General features: G+C 39.1%; 1 protein-coding gene across 3 annotated transcripts in view; it reads left to right on the forward strand.

The window, feature by feature from the left end:
- LOC139478193 (glycogen debranching enzyme-like) overlaps positions 1 to 7,971 on the forward strand; it is a 59,506-nt gene extending 51,535 nt beyond the window's left edge. For all 3 annotated transcript variants that reach the window (XM_071260563.1, XM_071260565.1, XM_071260564.1), the window contains 3 exons: positions 387 to 474; positions 2,904 to 3,092; positions 3,823 to 7,971. In XM_071260563.1, coding sequence (XP_071116664.1) covers positions 387 to 474; positions 2,904 to 3,092; positions 3,823 to 3,924 — 379 coding nt within the window. In that variant the 3' untranslated portion in view covers positions 3,925 to 7,971. The remainder of the gene's footprint in view (positions 1 to 386; positions 475 to 2,903; positions 3,093 to 3,822) is intronic.
- The last annotated feature ends 9,086 nt before the right edge of the window (positions 7,972 to 17,057 follow it).

The following is a 17,057-nucleotide window of genomic DNA, read 5'->3' on the forward strand; positions in this document are numbered from 1 at the left end:
TCTGCATGGAGATCTTAGGACACCTCCATAGAAGGCCATGTCAGGTGGACTTTCTCATCAGCCAATCAGAATTGAGACTTCAAACTTCTGGTATTCAAACATCATATCTGATTTCTGTAGCTTGAAAACGAACTTAAACAACTTCTGTAAGTACGAAGTATAACTGTGCCATTTTATTGTTCTGGATATTCATATAGTTCATTGTTTTTTCACCTCCTCCAACTTCTGAATTTTCTGAAAAAATATGGCCCCAGTGCAGTCTGGATGAAACATTATGCTTGCCCCTTTTTTTTAATTAGTTTTGGGCCATCATGTTAGAGCTTTTAATACATTGTCTGGTGTAAAGATTTTCTCCATGGTATTCCATTCCACACCAATCTACATAGGGACTGGGCCTATGAAGGAGATTATGACAACGCCAACGATGGAGATAACACCAAGCTGGCCCGCGGATGGAACTACCATCAAGGCCCGGTGAGTTGCACTGAAAATACAGTCCAGGGAATAATGTTTTAGGCTTCACTGCTCTCACATAATCTACACGAGTCCCTTTGTACAAGAAATTGTCACATGACATTTAATAAGATGGACACTGTTTAACTTTCAGTTGGACTGTTAGCTTTATGTGGGCGGAAAGCCTGAAGTGATGCTGGTTTTAGATGTTTACCCACAGGCACAGGTATAGTGCTGACATCCTATAAAAACATAATCAGGGAAAATCTGTGATTTGAACCCACAGTCATAGGTTCCTGGCATGCCTGAGGGAAACAACTTTGCACAGTGAATTCCAGTACCTTACGCAGTGGGGCCACCCCTAGACTTTTGAAAGTGGAAAAAGTATAGAAATTATTGTCAGCTAAAGAAAAGAGAAAAAAGCAAGCTTCCCTTGCTCTCATTAATCAAGTGATGCATTTCCCTCGACACATACTGGAGTTGATCATATATGGCTAGTGTTCTTGAGTCGATACACCAGTTCCATAAACTTGGTTTCAGGATCCAATAAATATGCAAATGAGGTCACCTGGTAGGAACTACTTTTATGCTACAAACATTCAACAAATGTCTACTTGCTAAGTAATCTTGTGACCAATGGTTCCAATAAGTTAAGAATGGGTCTCTGATGTGTAGGTGCTTCAGAAATGGCTGCAATTTATTGGCACTATATGGCAATTCACTCAAACATTGTATTTATATGCAGTTTCTAGAGTTTCTTCATTGAGTGAAATTTTGTCTTAAACATCGATTATTTTAAGAATTACATTATATGATAAAGAGATTAATACCCTTGTGTGTTTCCATATCATAAGGGGGCACGGGTGGCCCAGTCGTCTAAGGCGGCGTGATTCGCTGTGCAGAGTTGCGTCCCTTGGGCACGCCAGAAACTTATGATTTTAAATTTGATTCCCTGGGATAGAATAGGTCTTCAACAACCCATGCTTTCCGTAAAAGGCAACTATGCTAGTCGTAAGAGGGGACTAACAGATTGTATCCCAATTGTGTAGATCAATGCTCATAGTGTCAATCACCCGATTGTCTGGTCCAGAGTTGATTATTTACAGACCGCCATCATATAGATGGAATATTGCTGAGTGCTGCGTTCAACAACAAACAAACGAACAAAAATGTCGAAAGTTACAAAAGGTTACAAGTATGCTTGTTGTGAAACTTAGCTGGAGTAGATAGTCAGAGTGGATGCTGAGTAGTACTTGGGTTTAAGCCAAGAAACATAAACTCTTAGCTATGACCAGGTCCTACCTCCACAAGACGATGTGAGTGTATAGGAGTTACTAAGGTAACCCGGGGGCACGGGTGGCCCAGTCATCTAAGGTGCCACGATTTGCTGTGCAGAGTTGCGTCCCTTGGGCACGCCAGAAACCTATGATTGTGGGTCCGAATCCCGATTCGCCCCGATTATGTTTCTAGGCACTCACTCACTCACTCACTCACTCACTCACTCACTCACTCCATATCATAAATGTCATATATTAGGAACAAAAAGTGTATTATGTGAACCAATTTACTATAAGATCCAGAAACACACTCTGCTAATTATCTCTGTATTTTGTCACATCAGATTCACTGCCAGAAACAATGACATGTATCATATCACAAAACAAGAGTCATCAGGAGATCACATATCCCCCAGTCTGGTACAATTCAGAAATGGCTACTTATGCCCCACTTTTGGTTCACTGCCAATGGGTACCTTCAGTTCAGTAAAGAAACAAATATGCTTCTCAGTCATGAAAAAAAAAATCCAGACCATCAATAGGCACAGTTCTGCTCCAGAAACAAGTCCTACCCTCATTTTCACTAAAGTACAACTTGTCATGTAAAACACATCCCAAATAATCTAAAGGCACTAGTTCTCCACTAGGCTGATCTGTTTAGCAAGTTTCATGTAGAAATATTCTACGGTTTAGGAGTTCTGCTCTCCTGATGACTTTTGTATTGTACTATTAAAATCAGTTGTGGTTTTCTCAAGTTGATGACAACTGGTACAGACTTCATGAAAGGTCTCTACGTTCAGGTTTCACCAGGCACATGTAACTGTTAAGCCTGTCTGTTGATGCTACTGTATTCGACGTAATTAGCGCCCAGGGTGCTCTGAAACTTAGAAATAGGGGGCGCTTATGAGAACATAATATTGCTGCGGCGTTAAACAAGAAACAAACAAACAAACTAATAGCCCATAATTAAGGGTGCTCATAACACACAGGTGCGCATTATACTCGAATAAATAAGTTTTGTGTACACTGATAAATTGGAAGGGGCGCTTATTAGGATTGTTCACTTGCCAATATATTAGCAAATATTGCCATGGGCGCGTATAAGAGCGAGGCGCTTATTACGTCAATTACGGTAATTGGCCTTCTTTATACATATTGTGTCTCTCTCTTCAGGAGTGGGTATGGCCAATTGGGTACTTCTTGCGAGCCAAGCTGTACTTCGCATCAGTACGGGAGAAGACCACACCAGGTGTTCTGAAGGAGACAGTCAACTTCGTGGAGACAGCGCTGAGTCGGCACTACAAGGAGGTCATGACCTCGGCCTGGCAGTCTCTTCCAGAACTCACCAACTCTAACGGATCGGTCAGTTCAGCTCTTACTCCGAACATCTAACAAACAAGAATTAAATCACATGACATAACAACTTCTTTACTCTTTGGAACAACAATTCAGGGCTATTTGACCTGATGAAAGGGCAAGAGGTATTAAAGAATTAAAAAGTTGTTATGCATAAAAATAAGTGTCATGTATTCATGTTCTCCCAAATTTTAAATGCCTACCAAAAACCTTGGTCACATGTGTAATCTTGCTGTCATAATACATTGTTGTTGCTTGAAATGTACCATCAGGGTGTGAGTTGGTTTTGATACTGCTTTGATCAGTATTCAATGCAAAGGAAGCCTAAAACATCCAAGGTTAAAGATGTTTGCCACTGTGGTGCCAACAGACCATGTATCACACTGAGGATAGACCTGGGATTCAAACCAGGTCAAGGGGCGTGTGGTAGCCTAGTGGTTAAAGCATTCGCTCGTCACGCAGAAGACCCGGGTTCAATTCCCAACATTGATACAATGTGTGAAGCCCATTTCTGTTGTCCCCCATCGTGATATTATTGGAATATTGCTAAAAGCGGCGTAAAACAAAACTCACTCACTCACTCAAACCAGGACAAAATAGTTCAGAGAAACATTAACAACTAGACTATAAGAGAAACACGAGAAGGTTATCAGAACCACTCCAATGATACTGTGATAATACTGAAGAAGTATGATAATGATACTAGTCCTAGTATGAGTACTATGTTGTGTTTCAGTACTGTAGAGACAGCTGCAGAGCCCAGGCCTGGAGTACCGGATGTGTTCTCGAGGTCCTCTACGATCTGGAGATGTTACAGAAAGACAAAGCAGCAGGATGATGGCTGGCGTAGATACTGGACACTTAGCTTACATCAAAGTTGCAGACACGCTTGAGGTTGTTGGAGACTCAAATGTCTTACCTACTGCTACTCACTGCAGCTTCAAGTCAGGTGTTTTATGTTCTGGAAAAGTGTTGCCTGTGTTCCTGAGAATCTAAGGTACTTACACTAGTTTGTTTGTAATAGTTTTATTACCCGTCTGACAAAACTAAAATATGAAACGTGTATAAAATATATTCTGATATATGATTATTCCAATGAATGCTACGTCATTACTTTTCTTTTCATGAATAAGGGGATACAGCTTTTTTAAAGTCACACACAAACGTCTTTCCTTCCATCTATAGGCCCAAGCCTTCTCTCACTGTTCATGTGAACATGACAAATAGTTGCTCAACTAAAAGAGTTCAAACTTATTCTGTTTTTACAGTAAAGAAAACATGCAAGTCAGGTCCCAGTATTCTGAGAAGATTAAGTCACACAAATAGTTTTGATGACAATCACTGATCTCCTAGACAGCATTATGTTGCAATATATCTCAGCCCTGCCAGACTTCGGAACTGTTTGCTTGTTATGCTACTACATATATTACATTGCTTGTAGAACTCGAACTGTCATGTATCAAGAGTCCTTTACAACTAAGAATCTCCCAAAATCAATATATTGCCCATTTGGAGCAGTGCAGCTGAAATGATATGGTCTTCAGTGTCAAACAAAAAGTGAATTAATTCTCTTTATACAACATGTTGCAAATCTTGCTTATGGGCATGGTGCTGCAACATTCTTTGTGTTATGGCGTCACTGTACTGAAACCTTGATGTGAGACATCATTGCATGTTGTAATGCAATCTTAATAACAACTGCCAGGTCACAGTTGCGTCCTGGCTGATTTCTGTCATATGTTTTGTGATAAGTTCTACAACAGACTAACTGGTTCACTAACTTTCAATATATCCTGGGAAGACAGTGAATAAGACAGTTTGTTTCCTTAAGACTAGTCATGACTGACAAGAATCAATGTATTGTGACATTGCTGGCTTTATCAAATAGTTTGGTTTACAATTTTACCTAGCTATGTATAATGAAAGGGCATTCTATTACATAGACATCATATAGTGTTATTATGAACCCCTGGGCATTCATTAGTTTAAGGTAAGTCTCTTCAGTGAAAGGTATAACCCTGATGATATGTTCAGTATTAAGTGATCAGTTGAGGTGTGTTCACTGCCAACCTGTAACACTCCTATCTTAACTAGGTTTCCATGTTTATTCCCATCTTAACTATAGGTTTCCTTGTTTATTCCTATCTAAGCTGTAGATTTCCATGTTTATTCCAATCTTAACTAGGTTTCCTTGTTTATTCCTATCTTAACTTTAGGTTTCCTTGTTTATTCCTATCTTAACTTTAGGTTTCCTTGTTAATTCCTATCTTAACTATAGATTTTCTTGTTTATTCCCATCTTAGCTAAAGGTTTCCTTGTTTATTCCTATCTAAGCTGTAGATTTCCATGTTTATTCCAATCTTAACTATAGCTTTTGTCCTTGTTTATTCCTCTTAACTTTAGGTTTCCTTGTTTCTCCTATCTTAACTATAGGTTTCCATGGTTATTCCTGTGTTAACTATAGATTTGTGTTTTCCTATGATAACTATGGATTTGCTTGTTTATTCCTATGTTATCTATAGATTTCCATGTTTATTCCTTTGTGGCTATAATTGATCTCATTAGTGTAGACTAACTGACATACTTGGGACTGTGATCTTGCACCTGTTGCAGCCTCCTGTTAACGTATTTACTATTTTACGTATTCCCCATGTTTATTCCTGTGTTAAGTATACCCCATGTTTATTTCTATGTCAAGTATTCCTTGTTTATTCCTGTGTGATGCATTCCCCCTGTTTATTCCTATGTTAAGTATTCACCCTGTTATAATTATTTCCCCCTGTATTCCCAGCAACTTCAATTCCAGTGTAAGAAAATTGGGTATGACACAGCATAGATTATTTCTTATAGTTTGTAGAACTTCTCTATGTCTGCTACAGCCCAACCGGTGTATATGTAAGCTAGCGTTGTTTTCTTGATGATGTTTATATCATACATAGATTTGTTTGCCTTGTGTTATTTGTGTTGAAGAGTTCACAAATAGGAAATAAGTGTTGAATAATGATCAGACAGAACTCATCAATGACAAAACATGTTCCTAAGGACTAATATTCACTCTCTGTAAGGAACATATATTTTTAAAAACTGTTTGGTTAAATTGTATTTTATATTGACTTTCCAACGTGTTGTAGACTTGGGAGTTCTGTGATATGTTCCTTTCAGGGATACATGGAATAGGGCAGTCCTGACACTGATGTTACCTGTTATGTAATGTTGCCTTAGAACCAAACTTTTTATCACTAGATCTATTCTTTTATGGCGAGTTTTTCCACTGGTTTACACATTACCAATGTACTTGTGATGGTGAGAGTTTCTTGTTTGCCCAGACTGTTGGAGCAGATTGCCACTGTGCACGACTGGGGTGTACTGTGAGAACAGCTGGTGTGTCATGTTCATTCCTTAATGGAGTCTATTTGTCTACTGTACAAGCGTTAAAACGTTTTCACTACAACTGTGGTCAAATTTGTTTTCGGTATCAAATTTGAAAAAGTGGAAGACTTAAGGATTTATAATCTAAAAAAAGGGATGTGTGTATGTCAAATCCATAAGGTCGAGGTCTGAGTGAGAATAGACAGAGAATCCATGCATCTCAATGTCATAGTGTAACATGCTGGAGGTAAACAGAATATTCAACACTTACTTGTATATATGGATGGTGTACAGCTTTCCAGGAGATAACTACTGCAACTATTTGAGTGAGTCCGATGTACATATACATGTGTGTAGTATAAACGAAGAGGAAAGTTCATGAATTGTGGATTTGTTCTAGATGGTTTTGAAAATACAAGGTATTTCGATAAGCGTCTAGTTCACATGAAACTAAGAATTCCATCCTTATGCAAGAGTATGCAAGCATATCTACGACGTACACATATCTTTGGAAATTTCATATTTGCAAGATTTCAACTGAAATTGTTTTATACCACTCTGTTTCCATGACTACAGTTTTATATGAGGGTAAAGTTGTTTAGTTGAATGTTTTGATTTGCATGGAATAACCAAATACTTGTATCGATCATGTTTGGTATAACTATCACAATGAATGTATGCTGACGGAGAGAAATCAGGCAGTGAAGTATTGACATGCCACCTGTATATATCCGTAGACAACATAGTTTCACCACAGGTATTAACTTGTCATTTTGGTTGACATGAAGCATCTAATATTAACCACAGCATTCAACTTTCTTTGTCTCTATGGGTATTTCTTCCCTTACTTTATCACATCAATAAGTGAGGTCACCTCAAGCAAACCCTCAACATGAGGTCATGTCAGGTGAACTCGACACAGGTCATGCCAGGTGAACCCTACACAGGAGGCCATGCCAGGTGAACTCTACACAGGAGGTCATGTCAGGTGAACCCTACACAGGTCATGTCAGGTGAACCCTAGACAGGAGGTCATGTCAGGTGAACTCTACACAGGAGGTCATGTCAGGTGAACCCTACACAGGAGGCCATGCCAGGTGAACTCTACACAGGAGGTCATGTCAGGTGAACCCTACACAGGTCATGTCAGGTGAACCCTAGACAGGAGGTCATGTCAGGTGAACCCTAGACAGGAGGTCATGTCAGGTTAACCCTACACAGGAGGTCATGTCAGGTGAACTCTACACAGGTCACTTCAGACAAACCCTACACAGGTCACGTCCCTTCAGGTGAGGTCAGGAGGTCACATCAGGCAAACCCTGCATAAGTATACTCTCACCGCACAATTGAAATAAGATGTAAACAATTGTCAGCTTTGATGATTTGGCCTCTTACAGTCCTGATTTGTTATGCTTGTATCCATAGTAAGGGCCGAACTGTTACATGCACTAGACCTTGTTAAGCATTACTAAATGCTTGGTTTTACTGGATTTATAGATGCTTGTTCCATATGCAGGAGTGATATTAAATATGTTTTTGTTATAATGTATTATTTGTCTGTCATTATTGTTCCTGCTGGGACTTGTGGGAGTGAGAAGATGACTTGTTTACAATGTTGAGGCTTTGAGGGGTGAATTGAGACATACCTCACAGTGGAATTCCTGCCCAAGATCTTTGTTATTGTGCATTAGGTATAGGTGCAATTTGAGTGACTATACCCATGAGTGAGTGAATGTTATTTAACACTGCAGTCAACAATATTCCCCCATATCACAGCTGCCTGTAAAATAATGAGAATTGAGATGAATCAGGTGTTGATATTATGAGCAAATCCCACCTCCCACATTTAAGAGAGTTGTTTAACTCTGCTTTGAACAGTATTTCAGTTACGTGGGAGGAAAGTGATGCAGGTCCATATTTGTCTACCCACAATTCAGGGATGGACTGTCTTGTACTTTCATCAGCAATGACTAGGTCTGTGCAATGCTACGACAGATGTTTTCAACATCATCCACACATTACACAGTAGGAAACAAGAAAAACCCATGTGGTTTTCATTACCATAAAGAACAAGCATGACAACGTATTCCATATTGTTTATTTGAGTGCATGGTATACACAAACTCGATGTCTTGCAGCAACTTGTGTCTCTACACCAGTACAGCAGTAACACAACAAAATATACATCATCACATAGTACATCAACAGACAGGTGCTACACTACAGCCAAGTACAGAGAATCTGACTCAACAATAGCACACACCGACCACACTCTTGTAATTTGGGGGTTATGGATCTGAATGAGGCTTTTGGCCCAAACAGGCACAATCAGAAAATAAAATAAAAATTGTTACAATTTATTTTTATTTTCTTAACCACTCTATCATTAATAGATTATCAAAATACAAACAAAATTAAAGAAATCTAACAGAAAGAAACTTTTTTAATGAATAATACTTGATCCAGTGCACTGTACATATATATATATATAGACCGAAATCATAGGAACAATGCCATCACCAAGTATGTGCATGTCATTATGCATTAAACCTGCACAACAAATAGAATTAGCATATTTTTTACCCCATATACCAATGAACTCAAACAACTTGATGCTAAATATTGAGCTACAAAATATATTATTACTTTTATTTGTACATATCCAAGAAGACCCATAGACCGCAAACTCTACAAAAGTGTGGCTGTCAGGTCGTTTATCTATTTCATGACATGTGAACCCTTTACTGTTAGCTACTCATTAATACAGGTTTTCACAACCTTGTATATTTTGGTGTAACTTTGAGAAAATTATTTTATTTTGAATTAAGACCTGCAAATCACTGCATTCCAAGTGCAACGTTTGGAAATAATACCTTGGTTTCCTAGGAAGAATATCCAATGTTTGTTGTCATGTCAGTGCTGTCTAGATGAGAAAATAATTATTTTAAATAAAAGAACAAGAATAGGATAGCATGTAAATGTCAAAATGTGTGGTGATGAGCCAAGATTCTCACTTGGCATAGTGGAAGTTAAAGTTCCTGGGCTAGAAGAAACATTTCAATGAAACTGTCAAGCAACCATTAAGGTTTTGAACTAAGTGCAATTATTTTGTTGCTTGGAATGAATAATGACAAAGTTTTATATATATGCATATTTGACATTCACAGTTTTTGAATACAGAATCAGTCAGTACATCCTAAAAGAACAATATCTTTAACATATTAATATTCATAAATCTTTAGGTTAAAGGTAATTCTGTCATTTTCCAGGTCAAGGACATCAAACCTTTCCATCAATAGCACGCAAAGAAGAGATAAGCTGCTGAAACAACCCTGAACAGAAATATACAGTAGTTTTGCATAGAAATGCCAACATTACCGAACTGCTACAGCAGAGCCATAGAAATGCCAACATTACCGAACTGCTACAGCAGAGCTATAGAAATGCCAACATTACCGAACTGCTACAGCAGAGCTATAGAAATGCCAACATTACCGAACTGCAACAGCAGAGCTATAGAAATGCTAACATTACCGAACTGCTACAGCAGAGCTATAGAAATGCCAACATTACCGAACTGCTACAGCAGAGCTATAGAAATGCCAACATTACCGAACTGCTACAGCAGAGCTATAGAAATGCCAACATTACCGAACTGCTACAGCAGAGCTATAGTAATGCCAACATTACCGAACTGCTACAGCAGAGTTATAGAAATGCCAACATCACTGAACTGCTACAGCACAGCTATAGAAATGCTAACATTACCGAACTGCTACAGCAGAGCTATAGAAATGCCTACATTACCGAACTGCTACAGCAGAGCTATAGAAATGCCAACATTACCGAACTGCTACAGCAGAGCTATAGAAATGCCTACATTACCGAACTGCTACAGCAGAGCTATAGAAATGCCTACATTACCGAACTGCTGCAGCAGAGCTATAGAAATGCCAACATTACAGAACTGCTACAGCAGAGCCATAAAAATGACAACATTACCGAACTGCTACAGCAGAGCTATAGAAATGCTAACATCACCGAACTGCTACAGCAGAGCTATAGAAATGCTAACATTACCGAACTGCTACAGCAGAGCTATAGAAATGCTAACATTACCGAACTGCTGCAGCAGAGCTATAGAAATGCTAACATTACCGAACTGCTGCAGCAGAGCTATAGAAATGCTAACATTACCGAACTGCTGCAGCAGAGCTATAGAAATGCTAACATTACCGAACTGCTACAGCAGAGCTATAGAAATGCTAACATTACCGAACTGCTACAGCAGAGCTATAGAAATGCTAACATTACCGAACTGCTACAGCAGAGCTATAGAAATGCTAACATTACCGAACTGCTGCAGCAGAGCTATAGAAATGCTAACATTACCGAACTGCTACAGCAAAGCTATAGAAATGCTAACATTACCGAACTGCTGCAGCAGAGCTATAGAAATGCTAACATTACCGAACTGCTGCAGCAGAGCTACAGAAATGCTAACATTACCGAACTGCTACAGCAGAGCTAAAGAAATGCTAACATTACCGAACTGCTACAGCAGAACTATAGAAATGCTAACATTACCGAACTGCTACAGCAGAGCTATAGAAATGCCAACATTACAGAACTGCTACAGCAGAGCTATAGAAATGCCAACATTACAGAACTGCTGCAGCAGAGCCATAGAAATGACAACATTACCGAACTGCTACAGTAGAGCTATAGAAATGCCTACATTACCGAACTGCTGCAGCAGAGCTATAGAAATGCTAACATTACCGAACTGCTGCAGCAGAGCTAGAGAAATGACAACATTACTGAACTGCTACAGCAGAGCTATAGAAATGACAACATTACCGAACTGCTGCAGCAGAGCTATAGAAATGCCAACATTACTGAACTGCTACAGCAGAGCTATAGAAATGCCAACATTACCGAACTGCTACAGCAGAGCTATAGACATGCCAACATTACCGAACTGTTACAGCAGAGCTATAGAAATGCAGAATCTTTTGATCATAACTTTTATCAAAATGTTTAAGAAAAGTGAGATGGGAGGCATTTTATGTAGCTAGTTTTTAAAACCAACTGTTCAAGACATCTGTGTATATGTACTGTCGACTTTATGCACATGAAGCATAAATATCTGGTAGTACTATGAATATGGTGTAGTTCATCAAAACACACATAGTTGTCTTCTTCGCATGTACTATAAATATGAAGGGGGGGTGAAAATAAAGTAATTAATTATTAATAACCCTAATAATAATTATTATGGCATTAACTACCAGAGTATGAATTGCTTAAAGTATATTCACCAAGCTGGTCATTAGTCCTCCATGCTACAAATCTGAAGCTGATATGACTAAAATGCAACCTAACTTTCACATGATTGTCAACCCTCATGCAATCATGTGCAGTGCAGTAGTAACTGCTAAACTGTCAAGATTCTACTCTATGTTACAGCTCTACAATATGCATGCGAATTAAAATCAAACTATTCCATTATGGAAGGATGAGAAAGCACATATTTATGCCACTTTATACATGTGCAGTGCCAATAATGTCTTTACTTCATGAAATATGAAGATTTTTTTCCTAAGAATGATAAGGGATTACAGCCCTTTTCTTCACATTTTAAAATATTAGCCCTGACCATGACCATGCTGCACACATCTATAGACTGTTCTCATCCCCGGCCCTGCACCCATCTGCATACATCTACAGACTGTTCTCATCCCTGGCCCTGCACCCAGCGGCATACATCTACAGACTGTTCTCATCCCCGGCCCTGTACCCAGCTGCACACATCTACAGACTGTTCTCATCCCCGGCCCTGTAACCAGCTGCACACATCTACAGACTGTTCTCATCCCTGGCCCTGCACCCATCTGCATACATCTACAGACTGTTCTCATCCCTGGCCCTGTACCCAGCGGCATACATCTACAGACCGTTCTCATCCCCGGCCCTGTACCCAGCTGCACACATCTACAGACTGTTCTCATCCCCGGCCCTGCACCCATCTGCATACATCTACAGACTGTTCTCATCCCCGGCCCTGCACCCATCTGCATACATCTACAGACTGTTCTCATCCCCGGCCCTGTACCCAGCTGCACACATCTACAGACTGTTCTCATCCCCGGCCCTGCACCCAGCTGCACACATCTACAGACTGTTCTCATCCCTGGCCCTGCACCCAGCTGCACACATCTACAGACTGTTCTCATCCCCGGCCCTGTACCCAGCTGCACACATCTACAGACTGTTCTCATCCCCGGCCCTGTACCCAGCTGCACACATCTACAGACTGTTCTCATCCCCGGCCCTGCACCCATCTGCACACATCTACAGACTGTTCTCATCCCCGGCCCTGCACCCAGCTGCACACATCTACAGACTGTTCTCATCCAGGGTCCTGTCCTCACAACCATTGGATTTATTATTGCACTTCAGCACAAACAAATACAGGTAAATAAACAACATGTATATTAAATAATGACAAAGCTATTGGAAGGGGAAGCTCTTGAAGCTAGTTGAATGATTTCCTTCTTGTTAATGATTCTCCTTTCGTACCAAACCATATGTCTATCCCAAATTAGATTAACCAATCTAATCATATTCACACAAATAATAGCTATAGCATAACATATTTTACATGGTCACAGATTTTCAAGTGTGTACAGTATTAGTCTGTAGCCCATAATGTACTGACACATTATTCAACATACCGTATTCGACATAATAAGCACACAGGGCGCTCTCAAAATTAGTTGAATTATCGTAAATTTTGTGGTTAATGCTGACAGCCTGAAATGTTTATATACGACTGCTATATTTTTCCAGAATTTAATTTCCCATAATTAAGGATGCATATAACACACATATTATACATGAATAAATAAGTCTTGTGTACATTGATCAATCGAAAGGGGTGCTAATTGGGACTAGCCAATATATTAGCAAATATCGCCGTGGGCGCTTATAACGTCGAATACGGTAATTCAGTTTCATCCATTATATACCTGCCTCCTTCAGTTCATGAATATTAGTAATGCAACAAGTAATACAGTAGAAAAATAATCATACACATCTGGTCTGCACCCACTTTGAATATGTTCTATTTGGGGATATATTATCAGATATACAATCAATATAAGAGCTGCGTATTTGGTCCCCAATATTTCAAGTTTACAAGTTGACAAAACAAAAATAAAACCATCATATCCTTTGTCAGTACCAAGTGGGTAAATACAGGAAATCAAGAAACTAATAGCAAACAGGAAATCCAAGCCAATAAATGCAAGTTACTTTCTGTTTTTGCACTATTTACATGGCCCATTTGTCCAGGCATTTTCTGTCAGGAATTCCCAGTACAGCTATACATCTTGACATGGATAGCTTGTTAACATGATCAAACACTTAGCTCTGTCATAAAATGTTTGGTTGTTTGTTTGTTGTTTAACACCGCACTCAGCAATATTCCAGTTATATGATGGCAGTCTGTAAATAATCAAGTCTGGACCAGCCAATCCAGTGATTAATATCATGAGCATCGATCCATGCAATTGGGATGGATGATGTATATCAACCAAGTCAGCGAGTCTGACCATCCGATTCCGTTAGACGCCTCTTACGACAAGCATAGTCACCATCATAAAATGTCAATATAAGTCATAAAATGTTAATTTGAAACTTTAGTAATAAAAAATACAGAGCTAGTCTGGCTATCAGTGGCAATCTTGATATTTCATTTCATTATCAGTAGAATGAAACTGATTAATTCTTACAAATACAGTGAAACCCTGATTCTAGATAAATCATCTGGATTGACAAATTTTGCTGTTAATAGAACATGTTGATAATTTAAAAACGGCATCCTGTATATCAATCAGCCTGTAGACAAGTAAACCAATGGTCGAGGTTATGAGCATGCATCACACAGGTGAGATGTGACCTTCCCATCAAGATCATCTTCACACAGTGCAGCCACTGTGGACACCATTGTACCCACTGAGTGAATACATGATGAACTACGGCCAGAGCTGTCTCTAGTTCTCCATGGGGTGTGAGCCAGTTTAGTTGTACAACCTTCCTATCAAGATCATCTCTACACAGTGCAGCCACTGTGGAAACCATTGTACCCACTGAAGTGAATACATGAGGAACTACGGCCAGAGCTGTCTCTAGTTCTCCATGGGGTGTGAGCCAGTTTAGTTGTACAACCTTCCTATCAAGATCATCTCTACACAGTGCAGCCACTGTGGAAACCATTGTACCCACTGAAGTGAATACATGAGGAACTACGGCCAGAGCTGTCTCTAGTTCTCCATGGGGTGTGAGCCAGTTTAGTTGTGCACAACTTTAGGCAATAATACGGAGGACACCCAGAAGGGCTTTACACATAGTACCCATGTGGAGAACGGGAAGCGGGTGTTTGGCATGACCAGGAAGCACATTTAACAAGGCTGCTCCTTCGTCCTGGTAAGTTCAAAAGAACCGCCCCTGACGTGACGAGACAGGACGTAACATGCAGGTCATTCAGCTGCAACAGGTGGTGAGAACTGGACTACGATGGAATGGTTGACTTGCTGCTGTGTTATACTGGACAAAATCCAAACTTTAAACAATCCCCTGACACAATGAGGCCAACAGAAGATACAGCGACAATTGAAACCTGAGAGAAATCATCTACAGCTGTCACTGCGCTGCATAATAAACTTCATTCTGAGTAGACCTGTTAAGTACCTGAAGATTTGGAGATCACAAAGGGAACATAACATGAACCTTAATCTCAGTAAAACTGCACATTTATGTGACACACAAAACGACTAACGCAACAGTGCAAATCATATATGTCATAAGTCTGTTTATTACCAAGGAACATATATTGGCGCTATAAAGGCTAGTAATTACCATAAAGTGACAAATAACAGCAAATCAAGTTATATTGCTTGATCTGTGAAAACAATACAGCATTAATCGGAGATTCATATTCAACTGAGCTTCTGAGAAGTTCAGACTAGAGACGTCCTGATTCAAATGCTAGGATAACGTTTCATGAGCCTAAAAAATCTTACGTTTTAATTTTATGTCTTTTTAGGCCAAATCAGTTTGTTTCTTCTTCTAAAGACAAATCCACTCAAATCTTTCTAAAATAATAACAAAACAACTTGTAACTTTAAGTTTGCTTTGTAATTTTTAAATTGATGCAGTTTTGCCTGAAACTATATTTCAAGTGTTCTTTTTATTATCCAACTCAAATCAACCTAGACAGCATTTGATAATTTCTCAATAATGCCTCGTCTCTTGTAATTATGACCAAGACAATCCTTAAAACAAATAACGAAGTTAGACCTGCCTCAACAAAATGAAAGTGGTGTCATAACCAAATCTGATCACAACTGGTAAGCCACCAAATGCAAATTACTAATTATTCTAATACACTTAGTCATGTACTTGTGATGTTTTCACAGTTGCCGCTCTTGCGATGCACATAAAAATGGGGGGGACTTGGCCGGAATTACAACAGAAATATTTTCTCATTTGATCCTGAGTGAACAAGCTGACATGTTTGTTGACTGAGCTATTCCTTTAACAATTCAACCAGATCAGGACAGGCAGCAGGTGACATAACGTAGGACACAACACAGAACCAACAAAATGACATGTTACTACCTCCAGCCTTATTAGAGAACAATGTGATTTAACGTGCGACAACAAGACTATCAAATCTTCCAAACAAATCCTGATTAAAAACACAAAAAACAAATTCATAACTCCATTCTGTACAATAGAAGGAAGGAGTGGTCAGTTTGTTCATGTTCAAAATATCATTTCTAGAACAGACAGGCTTCAAAACCATTTCAACACTTTACAAATTACTTACATCAAGGAAGGGACCTAATAATACCATTTTTCAGCCATACATTAATGACGATGATCAAACTCAGTATTAAATTGGGCAAAATGGTGTAAATAACTCAGATTCTCAAGCATAACAAAAAAACAAAAAAATAACCTAGCAGGTGGCCTTTAGATTGTGGAGTAAATTTATGGACCTAGCTGTCAGAATATTCGTAATTACATTTCGTAACAACTTTCCATTACAATGAACGTGTACTGTCAGATGGGTATGGAATGTTTGAATTTAAATTTTTCTCAGTACCAATGAAACAATTTTATCTGGTCCCTTTGATCAATCAAGCAGTGAGGAACTGACTAAATCTATGTAACATCTAACACAAATCTCACAGTGCATATCACATTGCATGAACCTCTGACTGAATCTTCCAATATCAACCAGGCAATGACTCTATTTATACTTGGTGCAAATGTTCTAGCCAATGATAACATACAATATTTAATTTTCACAATGGTCCACATTCATATTTTGTACCGAGGACCACGTTCCACATGTGATCTTAGCTACGACTTTTGTATGTCTATGTTAGAGTATGAGAGTCCAGGATGATGTTTCTTTGGTTACTAAATGCTAGGTTCTCAGGCTCTGTTAAGTAAAACCATTTTATTTGATGATAAACAAACATGGAAACAATAACTTCAGGGAGCAAAAACAAAAAAACCCCATCAAAA

Source organism: Haliotis cracherodii, unplaced genomic scaffold, assembly GCF_022045235.1.
Source record: "Haliotis cracherodii isolate W230 unplaced genomic scaffold, xgHalCrac1.p SCAF_4, whole genome shotgun sequence".
In the NCBI taxonomy this organism is placed as follows: domain Eukaryota; kingdom Metazoa; phylum Mollusca; class Gastropoda; order Lepetellida; family Haliotidae; genus Haliotis; species Haliotis cracherodii.